Genomic DNA, 18839 nt, shown 5'->3' with positions numbered 1-18839 from the left:
AGATTTCACACTGTGAGTAAAAAAACACGTCTGAAACGACCTCAGTGTCTCAAAGAAAATATCACTGTGAATAATAAAGTGCTGCTAAAAAGATAACTTTCCTCAAAAACGGCTTCAACGAGTGATACAGCAGTGACTGACTTAGAGTGAGGCTAAGTGAGTTTGAAAATGACTGAAAGAGTGAGAGAGACACACAATACAGCAGGAGAATGAGCCTTTGCACCACAGCAACAAGTATCCACCTCCTCAGACACATAGTGCAAAGACGACCGGCTGGTTGATGCATGCTGGATGAAGAGCACTTTCAGGATAATAAAAATCTTGCAAAGAGGGCGACATTTCATTTTGGTCCACTTTATTTTTGGATTTTTTTTAAAAAAAAATTGTTTCTAAAAATGCTTTCACATGTAGCCTCTGACTGTGTGGAAAAAAGCCCAACAGAGAATTGCATACAGTGAGGATGCACCTCCGACAGTCTGACGTGACGTGATGAGGCCGGAAGGCTGCAGAGGCTTGATTGTTGTTAATCAGGCACTTAAACTCACAAATATCCTTTTTTTTTCTCCTTTTGTGAGACCGATTTTTTATGTTTTTTTGGCTTTGTGGCTGCTGATTGTGCTTCATTGCCAAGTCCAGTGATCTGTGCAGACACACATCCACATTCATCGATAACCTGCTGCTAAAAAGGAATGGAGTAAAACATACAGGAATGAAGGATCAACTGCTTTTAGGACCAAAAATAATATTTTTTTTAAAAAATGACATTTGTCGGTGTGAAATGTTTTTTTTTACAGCAACAAATGATACATGTATAATTTATGGTTGATGTAATAAATTTAAAATCATCATATTAAAACATGATATCACAATTTGTGTACTTTCTCTGAAGAAGGTACATATAAACGTTTTTTTGGAGGCAGTGCCCCATCTAGTGGAGAGAAATATAGACACGCTGTGCAGCCTCTACAGTGCTAGGATCTACAGTGACACAGTCTGCTCAGTAAAGAGGAGTATTTCAGCACAGTGAACATCTACAGCTACAGCACTTTGAAACCGTAACAGCAGTGAACAGAGCATAAGCACATATCAGTTATATATGTTCAGTGAAAAAGAGTTATTTAAAAAAAAGGGTTGGTTGATTGGTGCGCACACACACATTTACGTTATTTAAAAATATCCTAAAATATTAAAAACCATCCCGATCTATCCTCAACGCACCCCCCCTCTCTCTCATATCAACCAGGCGACACAGTGCCTATCAAGTTTCTTCACAAGAGGAGCAGCAGAAGACGTCATGTTGGGAGAATCACCGCACAGTCGGTGATGACGCCCGAAATGTGGCGACGGTGTGAAAAATTACTCTACCGGTGGATTTGTCTACTTCTAGATCGCAGACTGTTCTCGTCTGCCGCCCTCGGTCTGAAAAAGAGTTTGTTAGAAAGTTCAGAAACAGTCACTCAAAGCTGAGAGTCGGCTCCCAGGCTGTTCAGCTCCTCCGGCGAATGCTTTTCTCCGCCGGCGGCTGTCTGACGGAAGCCGGCTGCGATGTCATCAAACGTCCGGCCCTTCGTCTCTGGCACTTTGAAGTAAGTGAAGATGAAGAAAATGAGCAGGAGCACAGTGAAGATGATGAAGACGTAGGGGCCGCACAGTTCCTGTGGAGACACGCAAGAAGGAAAACGGTCGGTCCTCAGTGATCTGACAGCCAAGACTGACGAGCTGATTTATCTCAACACAAGTAAAGAGGACAAAGACTCTCATCCTTCATAGTCTGGGACTTATCTTTAACACTGTTCTATTTCTGTACTGTGAGCAAGTGTTTTCATGGATGAGCTGTTTCTGCACTAAAATATTGACACTTATTAAATATAAATTTAAAAAGAATACACATTCACATCCTCAACCTCTGAAACTAGTTCGCAAGCCAGCCTCCCTGTTCCACTCTCTCGTCTGTATTCCTCATTCTGCCTAATTGCGTACTGTGCCGGACTTTGATTTAATCATAATAATCACAAATTGACCAATTATGGTCCATTTCCTCATTCAAATGTCATCTGTTCAGCTGGTTTGTGCATTACAGGCAATTTCTTTAAAAAAAAAAATCTCAAAGGGGGTTCTAATAGAAATGAGAAAAGAAAGATATTAATAAAAACAGGCACAATGTGAAAACAATCTGGGTTTAGGAATAAAAACTATAGACAAACCTGTAAACCTGTCATCCAGCTAGAAGAGTGCAACCTTAACATGTTCTCAAAATATACATTTTTAAATTATTTTTGCATAATTATTAACTTTGTATGACCTTAATTAGCAGTACAATGACTGTAATGTTAAAGAAACACAAAGTAATGTTTGCAGCAAACACACACAAAGCAACTTGCTTGTAGACTGAGGTAGCAGCAACATGTAATGTTTCATGCTGAGGACACTGATCGTCCTCTATATGTCTTTTTCTTCCAAAGTCATGTTTGACCATGCCTGTTTCTGATACATATAATAATAATGCATTGGTCTTATATTGCACTTTTTTGCTCTGTTGGGCAGACACTCAAAGCGCTTACATTGAGATGCATTATTCATGCACACCACACACACAGGGGCAATGGTAACCAATGGTGCACCTACGGCCTCTCAGATTCATTCATACGCATTCGTACACCAGTGAGTGCACTGGAGGCAATGCGGGTAAAGTGCCTTGCCCAGGGACACACAACAATGACTAGGGAGGAGCTGGGGTCGAACCCCCGACCCTCCGGTTATTGGACAACCCTGCTCTACCACTGAGCCACTGCTGTGAGGATTTGCCCGTGCTAGTTTCATAGTTCCCTTCTCCTTCTTACCTCTACATACTGGAAGGACATTGCCACTATAAAGTTGGCGGTCCAGTTGCAAAAGCCAGCTACGGCGATGGCTGACGGCCTGGGCCCCTGTGAGAACAACTCTGCCACGATGAACCAAGGAATGGGACCCGGCCCGATCTCAAAGAACGCCACGAAGGCAAAAATTGCCACGATGCTCATATATGACATCCATTTAAGCTGCTCCTATAAAAGCGAAACAAGAAAAAAAGTTACAAAAATTTGCATATTCACTTCATACACAAGACTTTGTCTCATACACCTACCAGCAGGGCTAAGGCAATAGTCATTAGGATGGCAGATCCGGCCATTCCCAGCAGCCCGAGGAGGTGCAGAGACCTGCGGCCAGCACGTTCGACTATAAACAGCTACAGTAGGACAAGATGAGACAGAGCATGAGAGTCTACCTGTGCTTTCTTTGTTAGAGCTTTAATTGAATCTTGACTGAACTCACCGACACCACAGTGAAAGCGGTGTTAACCGCACCGGCTCCAATGGTGGCATAGACGGGCTGCTCAACTCCCGCTTTTGTAAAGATACGTGTGGAAAAATAGAAGACCTGAAACACACGCAGGCGACACGCTCAGGATGTCTTCTGACATAAAAACATCTCAGCTGATCTGAAGAGAGAACGACAGGCTAATGTCTGAGCTTTGACACTCACAGCGTTGATACCAGACAGCTGCTGGGAGAGTTGCAGCATGACGGCGATCAAAAGGGGCTGACGGTACAGAGGTGAGCGGAACAGCTCCAGGATGGTCACTTTCTTCTCCCTCATCATCTGCCGGCTCTCCTCCTTCATCTCCTGCATGTCGGCGCTCACATCCGTGGTGCCGCGGAGCTTCTTCAGCACTGGAGAAACACATCACGGATTAAAAATTACACATAACAACACTGTGTACTTGTGTGTGTTTGTGTGTGTGTGAGAGAGAGAGAACTCACCCGTCTTGGCCTTGTTCTCCTCGTTCTTGTTGATGAGCAGGAAACGTGGGCTCTCTGGGCAGAGAGGCAGCAGGACACACTGTATCAAAGCTGGGATAAAGGTGAAGCTCAAGAGAAGAGGCCACAAGTCCTCATTGCCCATGACCGCCTCCATACCGAACACCTGAAAATCAATCAAGACGTCAATGTCAGATTTTAACAATAAGAGGACGCCGACAGCTACTAGAACAACTTCTGTTTACCAACCTGTGCGATGAGGATGCCGACGACGATGCCCAGCTGGTGCAGGGTGCCCAGGGCTCCTCGTAGGCCTGTTGGGGAAACCTCACCCACGTACATGGGCACAAAGCCTGTGGAGAGACCCGAGTAGAGGCCGACCACAAAACGACCAGCAATGAGCATTTCCCAGGAGCTTGCCATCTTTGAAAAGCCCATGAGAATGGCTGCGATGAAGGCCAGGACATTAGCCATGAGCATTGAGTTCCTCCTGAATATGAAGAACAAGATAAAAAAAAATTAATTCATACAGGCTGATTGATTTTAATTGGTTTAATTTATTTGTTCTTGGATCCCCATTAGCATGTCAGCTAATTTTCCTGTGACTACATTTATTCTATTCTTCTTTCCAGAGCTTGTAGCTCTTTTGTAGTCTGACCACATTGTTTTTATAGACACTCTTTTCAAGGCAGGAATGTCACCACAGACACCTGGCGGGTAAAACCATGAAGAAAATTCAACAGATCCAGTTCAGACCAGAGTGGCATGCAGCACCTTTGTGACTCTTCAGGTTCAACAGACTTTGCTAAACTGCTCATTTAGTTTCATGGTACACCTCCCTGGTGTAAAGTTGTGGTATACTGTGAAATGTACAAGCATTTACCAGCAGCTGGCTGGTTCAATCGGCCCTGCTTATTTGTGTGGAAAAAGTTCAGCACTATAGCTTAACATAAATGCTAAATCATCTATCTAAAATTAGCTGTGAAAAACACACTTCTTTTCCTGGAACTAAAAGACAACACCCCTTAAGGCGTGTGTGTGGTTTGTTTAAACTTCCCTTTCAGAAAATGCAGCAAGTGTAACTGTACACCCCGCAGCTCAAATGCCTTCTGACCACTCCCTGCATGTAGAAAATGAATCCAGAACAGATGATGGTCTGTGACAAAAATGTAGTTTACTGTTTACCTTCCAAATCGGTTGACGAAAAGCCCCACAGAGAATGAACCGAGGATGCCGCCCACAGAGAAGATGGCAATAGCGAGGGACCACAGAGCTGTGATGGTGTTTTTGGTGATGGGTTCGTTGTAACGCTCAAACCACGTCTCATTAATAAAGTTCTCAATGATCTGCGCAAAGGAAACAAATGGTTGTTACTGAAACAAAAATAAACACGGACTATGATCTTTATTATAAAATGTTGTCACAGCTGAAATGTTAAATGTCTTCCTCAGGCACCCACATATGGTTCAGTGTTAGCTGAGCTGCTACACTGTGGCCAGCTGGTGGCAGCACCTACACAGATCTCTCAAAATTTCATGGTTACCAGGAAGTTAACCAGACATGTTTGGGTGTCATGTTTCTGGTCCTCCTCCCTCCTGCGTGTCACATCACAGACAGTCTATGTTGACAAAACTAGGCGAGCTGGTGACAGGGCTTAAGCAGCGATGTCTGTTTATGCGTGCGTCACAGTGACACCGCTCATATGATTCAGAAAAGGTCATCGCCCCATCTGCAGGCTCCCATAGCTCTGTGACTTCACCGGCTATGCCGCCAATAATGCCAGGCTCTGTTTCTGCTGCCACATGCCTCTCTGATAGTGTTACACTAACTATATTTGTTATAAAACTCTCTGCAGCTGAGTTACAGCAGAGATCTTCGTGTACTAGCACGTAGCATGTGGAAAGAAAAGCTCAGCAGAGTCCTCATGAACCCGTTAATAATAGCAGACCTATCACTTGTCAAGGGCTTTCCTACGGTGGAGGGATACATAGTATGACACCATTAAATCACAACCTGGGTCACAGCCGCTATCAACTTGCACTCACAAGACCTTGCTTGGTGATACCACGAGTGTGTGATCGTACACTATGCTGGACCCCTGACCTTCATCCCATCACTGCTTTAAAACATGCTGCATGTATAAGAGCTGATCCGAGTTAGTACATGTGCAGGAATGTAGTCGAGCATATTTACACAAGCACCTTAAAACAGTCACACCTCACTGGCTGAGCTCCCATCTTTTAACAAGAAATAAATATTTTACTTTGGATAGTTTGAGCACATTTTACTGATCATACTTCAAAATTATAATTTCTTTTGTTTTAATTTGTTTAATATTTGATGGAGCAATAAACTGACTAAACAAGGCAAGAGAAGACTATGAATGCACCTTTCAAATCAAGGTGGATTTTAGAAACTTTCTCAGTATGCATCAGGTATGCATGCAACATTATCATTCATGTGCTGTCATGTTTCTCCTGAGGACAACATCTGGCTCTCAAAGTGCTAAATTCACCAGCTACTTGCTAACTGCTGTGCAGACGGTGCAGAGTAGCTTTTTAGTGCTTTGTCACCGGGGACTCAAGACCTCTCTGTATGATTGGGACTTCTTATCAGAGAGGTCACAGAATGTTTGGGCTGGCAGCAACACCTCCAAGACCATCATGCTAAGCATGGTGGCTGAGCACACACCCACATCGCTGCTTTTTAACATGCTGACTCATGACTGTGTGCCCAACTACAACACCAACAATGGTGCTGCGGTGGAGAGGGTGAGCAGCACCGAGTTTCTACGAGGTGCACATCTCTGGGGACCTCTCCTGGACAACAAACACAACACGGCTGGCCAAGAAAGCTCAGAAACACCTGTACTTCCTCTGCAAAGTGAGGAGAGCACACATGGCCCACCTCCCTTCATGTGCTCCTTCTACCAGGAGCACCATTGAGAGCATCATCACTGGCTGCATCACTGTGTGGTATAAAGGCTGCACTGCCCCCTGGCGAAATCGGTGCCCCTCTGCTCTCCCTCAAGGACATTTTCCACACCCACCTCACCCATAGAGCCATCAGCATTGTTGAGGATAATTCCCACCCCTCACACACCCACACTCAGGCCTCCTGCTTTCAGTGAGGTTCCGAAGCCTTCGGGACCGCTCCACAATACTGTCAAACATCTTCACCCACCAAGCTGTCAGGATGTTGAACTCACTACCTCCCTCTGGACCTTAACTCTGTCAAATTCTTATTCCTACCTCCGCCCCCAACCCCCCTTCACTTTTTTTTTTAATATTCTTTATAGTATTATGTTCTACACAGAGTGATTTGACGTTAACAGCCTTTGAATCTTTGAAAACATCTAAACGATACACGCTGCAAAAACCAAAAGGAAGGCTGCAGAATAATTAGACTAACCCTTTTGACTTCTCTGTCAGTGGGTTGCACAGTTCAAAAACACGCAAGCTGGCTCCAAGTGCACAATGAAACAAGCCGTCTATTCATGCTGTCAGCTTGGTGTTGGTGTAGGAGCTGGCCGCTGACCTTGCTGCCAAGGTGAGCGCCGTGTTCAGGAGTGAAAATAACTTAGAGATACTAAACAAGTGGCAAAAATAGTTTTGGTTTTAGAGCTGGTTTGATTATAAATGTGCGGACGTGGCAGGAGAGAGCGAGGCCATTGAAAGAGCGTATCTAATCAGGGACGCTGTAACAGAAGAAAGCCTGCGTCACAGGCAGCATCACTGCAAACACAGAGGAAAGAGGTGCTGGTGATAGCCCACAGTCCTGTTGCTGTATTAAAGTTTGTTTTTGCAAAGGTTGGAAAACTTTCTCTGGTGTTTGCATGTGACACCGCTGTAAAGGCGATAAAGACTAAGGAGGACAGGTTCACACTAGCACAGTATGTAAGAGGCCACATGTTCGGTCTGCGGGCCCTCAGTGACTGGCGCACATGGCGGTCGTTGTGGCTGAAGCATGTAGGTGGAACACGTGCTGCTGTTATTGTGCAGGCAAATCTGCAATCTGTGTTCTGAGGCAAAATACCAGATTACATAAGGTGAAATGTGTGCAGCAAGCTTAGAGCTGTGCTGACCAGTAGACCAAAAGAAAAGTTGCTTAACTAATTATAAAGCTAAGCTATACACTTCATAATTGTGCAGTAGAAAGTGCAGCATAGCTCTTAGAGTGAGCATCTACACAGGAAACAGCTGTGCAGACTAGATCACTGTGACAGTCTGACTACAGAACGTAGGAGGTAAATAAAGAGGTAACACACCTGTGACCTGTGCGGAGGCAGCTGTGTAGCCACAGGGTGTGTCCAGACCAAAGCAAACTGAGCCGTTATTAACATGCAATGAAGACATTCCCCAGGAAATGACTTTTCTTTGCTGTACCTGTCTGTTAATAAAGCCTACAGCTACATTTAGGCCTCACAGGGGGCCATGAAATCCTCTTTTTCTATTACCTGGTTTTGTTATGGGGATAAGCGACTGTCTGTCTTTTAATTTCACTGTCTTGCATTTCCCAGATCATTGCTGGTCAGGAGAGCTCCATTTTTGGGCATAGAGACTCTTTCTCACACAGACATCCTCAAACCTATTAGGCCTGAATGCGGCTATTATTATCCCACCTCTTAACCTGCACCGGCTGTTAACCAGGAAGACAGCGAACAGCAGGCTCTGATAGACAGAGTGATTGATCCATTGCGTGGATGCTGGAAAAACATGCACAACATGCTCACTGTAAAATGTGTGTTGCTGTTATTTATAGGGCTTTATAAACATACACCTTATTTATGGATTTATCTGCTGTTACCCTGGGGACAGGAGGGGGGTTGGGGGGGGGGGTCCAGCCAGTGGTTTTTTGTTGTTGTTATAGTTTTTTTCTATTTGTTATTTGAACATGAAAACCAATAAACATTTTAATAAAAAAACACACACATCTTCTTTTAATGCAGGTGAAGGCAGAGGAAGATGTGTAATTCAAAGTAAGCAATAGTGTTTGCCAAATGTATTTTGTTGAATTTGGTGCTGTATGTATTCATCATCTATGGATTAACTCACACGCAGAACTATGCAGACCAATGAGCATCCTGCAAGCATGGACAGTTTCAAGACATATTTTAGGAAAGATGACCTATAGTAATGACAGTCAGAAGACTCTTTATTCATTAAATCTCTTTTATTCTTTTAGAATAGCTTTTTTTGATTTTAGTAAAAGTGGCTTTTCTGCACTTAGTTATACAAAGATGGCAAAAAAAACTGCTACTTGCTAGCTCTGGAAGATTTTCAGCAGCTATAGGATAACTTCATTAAACAAATCATTCATCCATTTACAATACAACCTTCATGAAGACTTCTTTGCAGATGTTTTCCAACCTGCACCTAATAAATCAGCCAGCTGTGTCTTTTACTCACAGTCTGAGGGGCATTGATGACTCCTGTGTTGAAGCCGAACTGCAGAGAGCCAATCACTGCTGCTCCAACGCTCATCATCAGCGGAAGCGTTATTTGCTGCAAGAAAAGCGAAGAGCAGATGAAGTGTCAGTGAGGAGACCAGACTTTTTACAGAACAGAGCAAAGAGCTTGGATGAGTGCAGATAGTAACATTAACAGCAGTATCGACTTTCCAAATCCAACTCCCATGCATCTCTGTATACAAGCTGGATATGTAACTGTGTGACTGTTTCTACCTGCAGCCACATGTTTAGATTGGTCGCCTTCAAATTCTATCTTCACCGCAGGTTTAAAGTATTAAAAAAAACACCCTGAAATATCTTGTTGAAGATGTTTTGGTATCAGGCCATATTTCACAACACCACGAATGAATGAAGCTTTATCACAGTGCAGACAAACAGGAAAGTGATGGTGCAACCTGTGTAGTAATAATAATAATACCAAACAAAAACAAAGGTCTGAGGTCCAGTAGAAATCTGAATTACTGAGCGAGCCAGCTTCTTGAAAAAGGTCTGGGTTAAACGCAGGTCTACTGATGTTTTTGTCTGCACCCTTGCTCCTGTTATTACAGAGGTCATTTTGAGCTTGATCTCAGTAGAGCCCAGTAGATTAGGAGAGATTTTTCTCATACCAAAAAGTTAATAAACCAGTACGTGTTTCCTCGTCCTTCTCTCAGACAGGGAAACAGCAGCCTCAAGCTATTATCTGTGCTTTTGTTGTTGTCCACCACAAGCCATTATCATTCCTGCTTCAACTTTAGCTGTACTAATCTCTGATTGTTTTACTGTCTGCAGGATAGCTTCCAAAAACAACCTGAAAGCAGGACTGTAAGGTTCCACGCGTACATCACACTTCCATACTTATGTGTCAAAGAGTTCACATAAACCAGACTTAGTTTGGAGAAAATTAATCTGCCTTTATCTCACCACAAGTCATCTTGTCTGCGTGATTAAGGTTCCATAAATCCTGTGACCAGAAAACTTCCTCATGTTATGACAACAAAAGTCCCGGCCTTCACACGTCACCTCAAAGCTTCCTCTTATTTTTTCTTAACTCACACGGAGAAAATAGCAAAATTTTTAGACACTGTTGGATCAGATTTTGGGGGAAATAAAGTTGATCTTTTGGAAATAAGTCACAAAGATTAACTTAACTTTTAGCAACATGTATCATAAGCAGCACAGATGATAAGGATGTGAACATGTTTCAAGCCTGATAGTAACAGAAAATGTTGTTGGTGCATGTTATAGTGTCCGATTCCTGACCATTTCTTCGATGTAACTCTTAACTTTTTGCCAGTTGGAGACAAACTGTAACCACAAACACTGCACAAATGTCACCTTTTAAAACTACAAATGCACCACCCATTTATTCTATGCTCTGATCATCGCTGTGTTACAGCTGATGTGTCGACAGACCGGAGCTCTTTCCTGTTTGCTCAGCTCCACGGTCGAGCTCTAAACAGAGAGAGTTTCCAGCGGACAGTCAGGCTGCTACAACCAACATTGTAAACATTCTGCGTCCACATGGACACACAGAATGATTATTAAAGACAAATATGGAAAGTTACAGAAACAGCGTATCAGATGCCACCTGGTTACTACTGATAAAAACGGTCCAAACTGCAGCTCGTGTTACTCGTCACCAGATCTCTCAGAGTACCACCACATGACACAGCGGGCACAGTCAGTGTGGTTTGATACCAAGGTGTTGATAATTTTTTTTTTTTTTTTTTTTATGACAACCCCTTATTACAAAAAGATACACATCAAAATACACACAAATCTGCCACACATCCCAAAGCACTGAATTGGAGGATTACCCTGCAGGAAGTAGCCATTAGAACAGGGGTCATCAACTACATCAGTCCAATGGCCAGAGTTTTTTCCTCACTTGACACTATGAAGGCCAAAATGTTGTAATATATTTTCATTAGCTATATTAATGTATTAATTTTCCTTCTAAGTGTATGTCAGTTTGTAGCCTGTCAGTGTTGATATACTCATTAGGTATACAGCAGCAAACCACTAGGGGGCGTTTGCAATATTAAGGCTTTGATCCCCAACGGCAAGATTGCCTTTTTCATCTCTTCTCAGCAGGATTCAACCCCATTCAGACCCTAACAGTGGGCTGTTAACTAGTCCCGCACAGTTTTTAGTCATTAACCAACCATTCACCAACAAGAGGGTCATGGGTCTCTCCAAGATCCACCCAGAAAGGGTCATGATGAACACATAAACACACAGATTCTCCACCAGAAGAGCAGCAGAACTGCTGCATTAGAGGATGGCTAAATCATGGCTGTACAGGGACACACACACACACAAGGTCAGCTGTACTGAGATAGGCTGAGGCATTCAAACCATGTTGGCTAGCATTAAGGTGTACCAGAGTGTGCCAAGAAAACACTTACCACACCAACACACCACTATAACTTCAGTGAGACTCAGGTTTCTGCTTTTGTTTTTTTGGCAGCAATGGACATGGACATGGTACTCTGGTTTTGTAAAGTAGAGTCTGCTCAAACCAGTCCAGCCAGTCCTCTTTTACCAAGAAGGCTTTTATGTCTGTATAAAGTGGTGCAGTACAACAGCACCAGTGACCACAACCTCAAACGCTTCTCTGACAACGTCAACAAACATTTTTATTTTCCATAATGTACGATTCAGGGCAGGTCTGGAGTTGTGAAGGAGCTAAAGTGTTTTATAGAGGTGAAGATGCTCTCTAGAGACAGTGTTTGTTTTGTCCATTGTAGGCCGCTGCAGAAATATGGAGGACGACCTGCTCTTAATGTGAAAGGTTCATTCTCAGAAAACAAAATGATTGATGGTTACAGGTGATTATAAAATGATGAAACCCATCTGATCCTGCCTTTAAGCATCAAACTTATTTCCAAACCTCCTGCTGAGTAAATCTCATTCTTTTAAACCTCCAGGCTGGAATGTTCATAAATATCTCCAAAGAAAAGATAAACAGAAGAATTTACCCCACCATGTTTCATTAAAGTGACTCTTCAGGAACAATCTAAAAGGATTGTGCATGCTCCTCTGTAATATCGCCCAAATGCTGCTGGCTACTTCTAAGAAACTACTGAGAAACTTCTGTGCATGTTTAGGAGGCGCTCACTGCAGCCCTGTTCACTGTACAAAAAAAAGCTTGCCTGAAGTCACTTAAAACCCTCCTTCACTTCTGAACCAATGGGACTTCTTCTTATAAGGATCACCCCGTCTGAACTGTTAGGAGCAGTATGTAAACACACACTCTTTTCAGTATTGTGGGCTGGGGTCTTAAAGGGACCACGCTGCCAATGCAAAGACCAATCAGAACCAAGAAGCTGTTCTTTTTTATGTAAACAGCAAAATCCTGTCTGTGGGAGCAGTCCTCACTGGACTCTATTTAAACTGACCCTTGCTTAAGGGAATAGTAGGAATTATTTACACTGCCTTGGAACATGGATGTTTAAATCCAGTTGACTGTGGAACATGGGGCCGCAGTGTGTGTGTGTGTGTGTGTTAGAGAGAAATCAAAAACTTTTCTGTGACATCTTTTCGTTTGACCTACATAACATCAGCCTAGTCTAGGTGTACACACACCGTTTGCATGAGTCCTGTATTTAAAATAAACAGAAGAAAAAGAGAAAGAATATCCAGATGTTCTAAATGTGTTTTCTTTCATTGGTTCCATTTAAATTGGATCATTTTAAGCAGGACTGAGAAGAAAACCTGCTTTGTAAAATGGAAAAAAATGACGGAGTAGGGGACATTATTCCAGTTCCTCGTGCAAAGAAGAGCAACATAATACATGACTTCCTTACTAGGGAAACAATGACGTTTTACACACACAAAAACTATTTTACATGACAGCAACCTTGGAGCCATCACCGGTGTCCATCCTGTTCTTTTGTCTCTGCCTCTTAACTTAAGATAATCAGCCAAAAAACGACTGCACATATACACCCAGATAGCTTCAACACGTCATGTTAAAATGAGTCCTTTCATTATATGATATGTATAAACACCTTAGGCTCAGAGGTAATAACTCCTCTCCTGACTTCATTTAAATGCACCATGCATGCAAATGCCCCCCACTTTGCATGTGAAAAAGAAAATAAAGCATGATGCAAGTGCAGCCAGGAAATTTCTCCTGAGTCAAGCCAGGAATGAACAATCAACTGTTGATGGTAGCTTTGGTTGCTTAGTAAGACATCACTGCTATCACTGTCTATATGCTGACAGCCAAAAGAGAGAAAGAAAAGACTAAGTAAAAAAAAAAACACATTCTGGCAAATGGAGATCTATGCAAACACTCGCCCACCCTTTGCTGCATGGAGTGATCACAATAAAGCATAAACTGAAATATGGTGGAAGAGCAGCACTCTCCAAATTAGGATAAGTGTAACCACAACAGGCAATATAAACCACCACTGCTTCAATATTTATCACTCAGCCGAGCTCCAACTTCTTCAAACATCTAAAAGTCAACAAGCATAAAACACAACCCTGACTCCGTTCAGTTAATAAAAAAGTAACTCTGAACACTGAGATATAAACAAAAACTCTTTACAAAAATTCAAGATTTAGGCACAAAGAAAAACAGGAAACTAAAAAAGCACTTGATTTTTGGGCCTTTAGTTTGACAGAGACAGGAGAGAAACATGGAAATGAAAGAAAGTCAGGCTTGGAAAACAAAAAGGAATACATTCCACCCCCTCTAGTCATTATTACGTCATTACCTAACTCATGTTTCATTAACTTAATTTCCCCACAGGGATTAATAAAGTAAATCTTAATTTTAATCTTAATGTTTTGGCACTGGATGCTTGTCTCTTCTAAATAAGGAATAAAATGTTAAGCAGCTATGAACAAAACTTAGAAAACAGGCCACAGCACAAGTCAAGGAAGCTGTAACTGATCAATACTTCTCATTTAGATTATCTGTTTCAGAGTTTTCACTGTAACCTTTCAACCTCATACCAAGACTCATCTGAGTTCCCCCTGTGGAACCACAGTTTAAATAAAGAAAATATTAGGAAGCAGAAGTAGAGGAGCATGAGAGCCATGATTAGACTCAGTTCCTTCTACCTGGTGTGTGGCAGCTCTGTGGTTCTTGCCTACGCTGCCACCATCACGTCCCTCCACACACCACCTCTTCAGTCTCAGCTTTCACAGCTGTGGATTAATCCTGTAGGGGCGGGGCCTCCCAGAGCCTCGTCATCCTGACTACACATCCTGCTCTAAACACATTCCCTGCATGTTTCAGCCTTTTTGGTGCAACAAGGAGAAAAGCAGTTTACCAGTGTCCAAACTACATGTAATAATACAAAGTATTGAGCATTTATTAACCAGCCGTATAACTGCAGCACAAACCACTCTGTCATTTATGATTACTGCAATAATAAGACTGTGTATGTGTGGCATGTATCCGTTTCCTGGCACTCCTGGTTAGTATTAACCTTTATTTAAACACTGCAGAACAATGGGACACCACCTTTTTGTTTCTATAAAACACTTCCTAGTAACTGTATGAGTAATATGCCATTAAACACAACTGAAGAGGGCCTGCAGTGAAACTTCAGCCGACCAGTGAGATCAGATAAAAAGTATTTACAGTGGTGCTCTGTGTTTTTGGAATGTCGAAAATACAAACAATAAGAAAGTGAGGAGCGATTTTATGTTTCACAGAGACCAGCTCATTTATAGAGCGTGGTCCTTCAGGAAATATAACCAGTCGAGTGGGGAGTGACTCTACATGAATTTCTTTTTTCATGTAAGGTTCCATGTTTAGAAAATTACCTCTTCCTCTGCCCTAATGAAATCTGCAGCCTAATGAAGGTAAAAGTGGGTTTTTGATCAGCACTGCACTGTCAATGAAACTTAACTTTTATCTTGTCCTTGTTCTTAGAGCAGATGAGCTTGAAACCTGTAATTTTTGTGTGTCTAAACTGCAGGAACCTCAACAATAAGATTCTTAACCAATCGGTGCAGAGTCCTCCTCCTACCCAAACAACAGGTACCATACTTCTTTCTACCCAGGAAATGTCCCTGAAATAAGCCCCTACATGGGAGGTTCTGGTAGTAGAAATGCAACCATGTGGCCCACAAGTTCCTGCAGTTGAAAAACACCATCAGTCCAAATGTGTGGTCGCAATTGCTGCACAAATATGGAGGTAAATGTTAGTTCAAACTGTGTTCTTACGTAGTAACTGAAACATCGCTGCCCTCTTCATCTCATACAGCATTACGCAACAACAAGACTGAAACACAACACACAGTTCAGGCTGCAGTGCTGTCACTGAAGATGCTGGTCAGGTAAAACTGACATTTAAAGGTCGAACGTAAAAGGTAACACCCCTCATCTGCTTTGAGTCGTTAAATCTCAGAAGCCCAGAGGGATTCTGTAGGTCCATGAGAACAGTGACCGGAGGCTACGCAAAGAGAATTAAACTCCTCCTAGTCCTGCTCAGCGCAATTAAAACCTACCTAGATCCCTTAATCCCAAACTTTTGGAGCAAAGCCTCATTACACCTCATTACAGCGTGGCTGACAGTTACATTACAAGACACAGTGAAGGGAGCTAGTCATGCAGATGAAAGTACTGGGTTGACTTGAGGAGGGCCAGAGTTGGCATAAGATGGAGAGGTGGAGGATGGAGAGGAATTAAGTTGGTGCAATTAAGTCAGTGTACAATGTGAGTTTTCAGCTCTTAACTGTAAATACCTGCTGCTGGGGCTGTCAGGAATTTAAGGGCTGTCCATTCCAACAATTAGCATTTCTTTTGTTGAGTGAAAAAAGAACCCTGTTATGAAGAAGACGGCTCAAAATGTTAAGTTGGATTTTATTTTGAAGGAGTTCAAATTAGAATACAGCTGCACTGAAGAACAAAACTTCTACCAAAGCACCGTCCCTTCTTTACCTGCTGGCCTGCTGCGTGACACCAGCAAAACCACACCTTAACAATTGTTACCAAAGCACACTGCAAACTAAACATCAGCCTTAAGACTTCTGTGAATTTGTGCCTTGTTCAATGCACTTCTTTAAACCCGCTCGACAAAAAACACCAAGCACCTTATCTGACCAGCGGCACAACGCGCAAGCCAGGTATGAAAATCCTGATCACGAGACGTTGATTAACCAACGCACACAACAGCTCAACACTGCTGGAAGCAACGGAACTCAAAACTGGGAGTGGACCGTCAAAGGGAAGGAAAAGCTCGGCAACCTTCAGTATTCCCTCGGTGGCTATTAACTCTCTGTGGAAATCTGCTGAATCTGTGACAGAGTGGAAACAGCCAGAGATGTTCCCATCACGTCCACAACAAACTCATCCAGCTGAAGAGGCCATGATGGCAAAGAGTGCAAAATAAATGGAGACGACAACGACCACAACAGCAGCTAGAGAAACACATTCTGACCACTGTGTCAGCCCGGGCTGCTCCTCTGGGTATAACTACATCTATGAGCAAGTTAAAAAAGGAAGACATGTTTTTCCCTGTTTATGAGGCTGCAGATAAGTTGTGTTTACTTTGTGAAGAATGCAGCCTCAGTGATGGCTTCAGACCAGCAAAGCTCAAGTTAACTGTTGTTCTGTGTTTTTGTTTTGGTTCTGTCTGACAGATCTATGTGCAAATTCCCCAATGTCAGGATTCTCTTTTGATTTTCTTACAAAACAAACAATTCAAAGTGTAGTAGTAAAGGAGAATATAAACGCTCCATCACTGAGAACGACACAGGTAAAACACAGATACGAGCTGCAGTGCCGCAAACCAGAGAGGAAACGTTTCCAGGGGACCCCAAAAAGTGACGCACCAGGGTGGGATGTTGACATCTGCTGCTGGTGAAAATGAGCTAAAATGTAAATGTTCTGTTAACATTCAGTCTTAGCGCTCTACATCACTAATAATATTTTATAAAAAGGCTGAAATGTTTGATCAAGCTTTTTTTCGATTTATCGATGAGCTAAAAAAACTTACTTAAAAAAGTATCAACAGACACCTCAGAGAACAGGAAATCTGACTCAGTTCCTGGAATACATCACAGAAACAGTTGCATATAACCGCAGTGAAGTGTCACTTTGACTCCAAACCAAGTATTTTTTTATATCTAACAGGAAGAGACCACCTTGAACACAGCAGCACATGTGGAGGGACCCCCCATGAGGTAAATTAAATATATCATAGTCATAATAAAATCCCAAACTCTGATCATCACAGTTAGATAAGCCTTTCCTTTGCCTCTGATGCTTAATAAAGTAGTAAAAGTGAGATCAAATGTAAAATACATAAATGATCGTGGATGAGGCGCATGTGGAAACGACACCGTGTGAACTCAGTGAACTCTGAGCTCACAATGAGCCAGTTTAACAACACTGAAACGTGTTATTACCTTTCCTGAGTCCATGTCTGCGCAGGCTCACAAGTCTTCCTCCTCTTCTTCTTCTTCTTCTTCTTTGTGTTTTTTGTCGAGTCTCGGCGGCGGTGGAAGAACTTCCTCTGAATCTCCCGGTAACGCTGTCTCTTTTAGTAAACTCTCATCTTTCAGAGGTCTTTTGGTTCTGTGGGGAAGCCTTCACACTTCAGTCCAGTCTTTCTTTATGTGCTTCCTGAAACCTCCAGCTGCCGCCTCTCTTCTGCGTGTTTTCTCCAGAAGCTCCGTGAGTCACGGATTCGTGGATGTGATGAGTCTTCCGGGATGTTGCCGATCAAGTACCGCCGGTCCAGCCTATGGAGACACTTCTAAGGAGACGTGGTTATATATTAGTCGTAGCTGACGCAATTTTCGGTGGGCGTGTACTTATTGTGAGTTGGAGGCCTGTCCAACTCATCAGCCAATGATTGCGCACTGATCTCTCACACACACACACACACACACACACACACACACACACACAAGCGGAGAAGCCAATGCTGTGCCGGAGTACAACTCAGTTCCTTCCATTATTAGAGTTTTGCCCATAAACTCTGTGTTTTTTATTCAACTTTAGTTGGTGTAGTTTGTGTTTCAAGGAAAGAAGCAAATAAACAGAAGGATATTAGCAAAAAAAAACACGCAAAGTGAAACACTGGAATAGTTTTTACACGACCACAAAAAGTCATTCAAACGAGCACCCTAACAAGCAGGAGGGAAGAGCTGCAGTTTAGCTTTCAGTCCCAAAATCCACCGACGAGCTTTAAAAGCATGAAACAATCAGGTCCGTCACTTTTTGGGGTCCCCCTGGAAACATTCCCATTCATGCAACATTCCTGTTTTCCACTTCCAATGCTTCTTCTTCCTCTTCTTCTTCTTCTTCTTTATTCCCGGCAGACATATTTCCAAAGCTGTCTCAGCCCATAGCTATATGTAAGTCATATATACAGAGTGGCTGAAACAATTAGTCAGTAAATTAGTCAAATTTAATTAGATGATGCCTAATAAACATTAAATTGTTGTTAAATCTTGAACACATGATATAACTGTGAAGAATTATCTCTTCACCCCTAATTAGTTCAGTATAAAAATAACTGTTTCTTTGCCACTGCCAGTGACAGATGATGCAGACTGGACTGGAGTCTGAATCATTTTAACTCTTGATTTAATTTATTAATTTAATATAATTTAAT

General features: G+C 42.5%; 1 protein-coding gene across 1 annotated transcript; it reads right to left on the bottom strand.

Moving 5' to 3' along the window:
- Positions 1 to 338: 338 nt before the first annotated feature.
- Positions 339 to 18000, bottom strand: slc2a1b (solute carrier family 2 member 1b). Its single transcript, XM_028405377.1, has 10 exons — positions 17626 to 18000; positions 9206 to 9301; positions 4983 to 5143; positions 4047 to 4287; positions 3801 to 3963; positions 3523 to 3710; positions 3313 to 3417; positions 3125 to 3226; positions 2841 to 3044; positions 339 to 1655 (listed from the first exon to the last, which is right to left on the bottom strand). The coding sequence occupies exons 1-10, from the start codon at positions 17638 to 17640 to the stop codon at positions 1458 to 1460; spliced, it is 1473 nt and encodes a 490-aa protein (XP_028261178.1). The 5' UTR covers positions 17641 to 18000; the 3' UTR covers positions 339 to 1457.
- Between the last annotated feature and the right edge of the window lie 839 nt (positions 18001 to 18839).

The sequence above is a fragment of the Parambassis ranga genome, chromosome 5 (genome assembly GCF_900634625.1).
Source record: "Parambassis ranga chromosome 5, fParRan2.1, whole genome shotgun sequence".
In the NCBI taxonomy this organism is placed as follows: Eukaryota; Metazoa; Chordata; class Actinopteri; family Ambassidae; genus Parambassis; species Parambassis ranga.
The sequence above is the reverse complement of the archived record's forward strand: the minus strand, read 5'-3'. Positions and strand labels throughout refer to the sequence as shown.